General features: G+C 46.7%; 1 protein-coding gene across 2 annotated transcripts in view; it reads left to right on the plus strand.

The window, feature by feature from the left end:
- dact1 (dishevelled-binding antagonist of beta-catenin 1) overlaps positions 1-4,641 on the plus strand; it is a 12,588-nt gene extending 7,947 nt beyond the window's left edge. For both annotated transcript variants that reach the window (XM_035673955.1, XM_035673956.1), the window contains exon 4: positions 702-4,641. In XM_035673955.1, coding sequence (XP_035529848.1) covers positions 702-2,683 — 1,982 coding nt within the window. In that variant the 3' untranslated portion in view covers positions 2,684-4,641. The remainder of the gene's footprint in view (positions 1-701) is intronic.
- The last annotated feature ends 6 nt before the right edge of the window (positions 4,642-4,647 follow it).

The raw sequence follows: 4,647 nt of genomic DNA on the forward strand, positions 1-4,647 counted from the left end.
TCCACTACAGAAACACTAGCTAACTGCTAAAGTCTGATAAGGTTGTCTGATGGTATTAGTTTGATTAATGCTTTAATGATGGGAGCATTGATTACTGATCAGGATCTTTATCAGCTGATTGTTTCTAACAGCAGTGTGCTGTAAATGGTTGTGTGCCTGTTTTTAAATTACTTTAAAAGATGTTATTAATACTCCTATTGCTGATCGGTGTCATTGATGACTTTAAGACTCCAGATTAAAGACAGGAAGTTGTGTAGTGTGAGTCTTTACTGTTTTATCTGACATTTGCAAACTTGTGAGCACAGAATAAATGCTACTGAATTAAGAATAAATTGTGCCCACAGTTTAATGCTGTTTCTCTCTCAATGAGGGTTCAGTCTCTGACATATTGATCTATATTTCATCTCCAGGAACATGAAGAGTTAACATTCACAGCACATTGTCTCCACAGGAAAGAATTTTCCACTTAGTAATGCTCGTACGCTCTGTCCACAAACAGGGTCATTACCACATTCAACAGACCATTTCATCAGAGCTGCACTGCCAGGAAACTGCTTCCTGTCAGCTGTTGACATTTAAGAAAGACTGCAACATGAAATAAACTCCAATCCATTTATACTGTTTATGTTTGAAACTGTGAAATGTTTAGCAGTGTGGTTTACAGCAGCCCTCCACTGATTTCTCTCCCCCTCTCTCTGCAGATGAGCTGGCTGGCTGTTTGGAGTGTGACGGTTTGGTTGGAGGCCTTTGTGATGACTCGTCTTCCTCTGGTACAGTCCGCCGCTCGCTCTCAGCCCCTCACCCGCCCACGCTGGACCCCTTCTCCTGTGACTCCCAATCCAAGTACCACTGCGACCTGGTGGCCCGAAACGGCAGCGACGTGTACCGCTATCCGAGCCCGCTGCATGCCGTGGCAGTCCAGAGCCCCGTCTTCCTGCAGATGTTGGGTCACAGCAGAGACGAAGGGCTTCTGAAGAGCACTCAGGCTGGTGAACCTTCTGTTTCAGCTCATCTTGTACCTCAGAGCTCCTCTTGGCCGGCCGCCTCTTCTTCCTCCTCCCAGACTCCTTCCCATAAGCGACTGGACAGCTACATCTACAGTCTGCTGCAACGGAGGGCCCTGCCCATCAGGACCAGCAGACCCAGGACCAGCATCAGTACTGACCCATCTAAGAGCATACTGAGGCAGGCCAGTCTCTGTGTGAGGCAGGTCTCTGGATCTGGTTTAGGGACTCTGAGAGGGTCTGAAATCAAACCCTCCTGGCTGGCTGGAGGAGCTTCAGCCGATGGTGCCGCCACCTCGTCTCCTCAGAGGCAGTGGTCTGTGGAAAGTAAATCTGAGGAACTGGAGACCCACAGTGTTTTCCCTGACAGCTCTCCTCTTAGTAATGGCATTCAAAATGGCTCCTCTCTCACTAATACAAGCACTAACAGTCTGCTGAAAAAGAAAAGCAAAAGGCTTCTTTCTCTCTCAGCAGCGTCCACCACTACGCTGCCGAAAGACTTCAGGGAGCCGGACACTCCCAAAGCTAACTCCTCCCTGAAAGAAACCCAGGAACTGCTCCTTAAATCGTCACCAGTCATCAAAACAGCTACTCACAAGAACGGCCCAAAGCCTCTCCAAACTGGCCCGACAGAGAAGCTTGAGGGGTCAGTGCTAGAGATAGCCAGCCTCGGTTCTTCCTCCCATAGTCAGGATGAAGCTGGAGGTGAAGAAGGAGGGATGGTAAATGCCAAGTACAACCCCACCCAGCGACAGAACGTCAAACTCCGCAAGAGTGGCAGCAAGACTGTCAAGACTATCACGACGATGAAGACGAGTCGGGGCTATGAACACAATGTGTCAGAGAAATCCCACCATAGGTCCAGCTCTAAGAAGTCCCGGCTTTTGGAAGATGGAGGCTCAATTCACATTAAAGTCTCCAAGAGAGTAGCTTGTGGTGCCTCCTCTAAAATCAAACGTCTCCCTGCGTCCATCCCTGAAGGCAGAGTTCTGGACAAACACACCCCGTCAACACTAAGCAGCGTGCGGTCTGTAGGATCCAGGCACCATCACCATGGAAGACACCACCACAACAGTGGTAACCACCACCAACATGGGCATTATCACCACGGCCGCGACCAGGTTGTTGTGGTCGCTAAACCAAAGTATAAACGAAATGATTACCGGCGGTTACGTGCGATCATGGAGGTGCCGTACGATGAGGCGTTCAGGCGTGCTCAGCGGCGGCAGAGAAAGGAGCTGTTGAGCCATTCTGCAGCCAATGTCTTCCTCCCCTCCGAAGGGCCATTGAACAGCCCATACGCCTACGTGACAGGAAGTGACTCAGAGTATTCAGCCGAGTGCGCGTCACTCTTTCACTCCACCATCGTGGACACCAGTGAGGATGAGAGGTCCAACTACACCACAAACTGCTTCGGGGACAGCGAGTCCAGTGAGGAGGAGTATGTGGAGGAGAGCACCACAACAAGTGACACTGAGGAGAGCGGAGGAGGCGGGGCTGGGGCAGGTGGAATGGGCAGAGGGTGGAGCCACTCCCGGGCAGCGGGGTCCCAGGCAGCAGAGCAGGAAATGAGTCCAGCTCAGGCGAAGGCCTTCGTGAAGATCAAGGCTTCTCACAACCTGAAGAAGAAGATCCTTCGGTTCAGGTCAGGTTCTCTCAAACTCATGACCACCGTGTGACTCAAGTGCCAAACTGGACTGCCTTACCCATACACTTCTTGTGTACCTGAACCAACTGTGAACCACTCCTAACATGGACAGTGCTTCAGTAGGACAGGTGCTTTATGGTACACTTATTTAGTTTTAAACCAACCCCAAGCCTCTTTAGCCTGAAAGACAAACCAGTTATCCATCTTTGTAAAAGCATGTGTGACCCAATAAGAAAACTAACAGTCCAAATTGAGTTTTTCTCCTTCATATCTGGCCTAAAGGGCTGATCACACAGAGACACACCATTGGTTACCTGTGGTACGGCAAGCCTGGCATGTGCTCCTCTCTTGTGCCCCAGGCTGTGGTTTTCTAGCAGTTTTTAGACACAAATAAAAGTTAAAACGTCGTACTTCTCATCAATGTCACACTTGACCTAGGCAGCCAATCAAATCAAGCAAGAGCTTTACTACTTTACCACTTCCTTTCTATTTTGATGCTGTTTACTATGCTGATGAATAGGTTAGCTAGCAAGCTAGTTAGCTGACTGTGAGAGAGCTACAGAGCAAGGATGTAGTGGGGATAAACCAAGGTGTTTTTGAAGCTGCCACACCTGTAGCAATGCGTCTCTGTATGATCGCCCCCTTACTCTTTTTAGTCAGGAGATACATTTGACGCCTTCCATGGTCACCAGTTCAGTCCATCTGAACAACCCAGGGTTGTGGTAGTCCTCTGGAGTAGAAAAGATCTGATAACTCTGACAAGTTGTGACATGCATTGTTGGTTGCCTCTGTTCTCTTCTGGTGTTTTGATGCTTGAATGCTAAAATGGGAACAAGGAGGAATCTTGTGGTCAGCAACCTTTCAGCAGTGCTCTTGCAAGTTACATGATTACTTGATTGACAAACAAATCATCTTATCAACCATCTTATGTGGATTCTGTATGTTTTTGGTAATTCAACTTATGGTGTGTTCACACTATACGCAAAGTGCAAATAACACAAGTTTTTTCACAGGATCTTTTGGGTTTACTTGCGTGACTCACATGAGTAACAAGTAAATATTCACCCTTTAATCTGGCTTACTTATAAAATAAACAGATGTTTCTGTGATTTAATGTCAATAAATGAATCAAAAGAATGCTGAAATGACTACATATAGGGGAAAATTCACATCTATTCACATTTTTGAATTGGATTTGTTTGTAATCTAATCACATGAAACATTCACTTTGCTTTTTGTGTGAACACACCATTAAAGTTTAAGTGGTTTAATTTGTGGGGAAGCCATTACAGCACTGGGTTGATCACATGGACTTAGCAACGAAGGCATTATGCAGCAGGAACTCAAACCCAGTTCACTATATCAACCAAATCAACATGGCTGCTCAAACACTAAACAAGTATTACTGAACTAAGTTTGCACGCTTTTTCTCATGTCATAAATCAGTGGTTATGTCTGCATGGATCAAATTATATCTGCAAGTTTCTGGTCAAATGAGTCTCCACCTTCCTGCTTTCAGGTCAAAAGCAGCATCGGATGCTTTTAGGAAACTGCTGTTTGTAAAGAGGTGAAGGGTTGGTTTTCGCGAATCAAATTGGCCTCCTTTACTTGCCTCTCTCTTTCCCGGCCCAACAAGTGCCTCAGTCGACGTAAACCCAACTGTGAGAGGAGAAATCAAGGTCTCAGTCTGCTTGAAACTGAATAGTTTGTGTCTTTACGTGTCATTGTAGTGAGGCTAGATTTAATCTTTTTTCTCACATAGAGCATATGCTTAAACAATGTCATATTCTGGTGTAGAAACACTGAGTGGTTTAAGGGAGGCTCCACAAGATGGGCTGGGGGAACTTGTGTTTGAGGCGGGTCTATAGGGGCCCATAGCTCATTCTTGCCTCTGAGCAGGTTAATCCAGCCAAGCTTTGTAGTCTGAAAGCCATCAATCGTTCAAATAGGAATAACAGAACACATTTTCAGTCTCTCTCTCTCTCTGCACTGAGT

This window comes from Morone saxatilis, unplaced genomic scaffold, assembly GCF_004916995.1.
Source record: "Morone saxatilis isolate NCDOM2014 unplaced genomic scaffold, NCSU_SB_2.0 Contig3, whole genome shotgun sequence".
Taxonomy (NCBI): Eukaryota; Metazoa; Chordata; class Actinopteri; family Moronidae; genus Morone; species Morone saxatilis.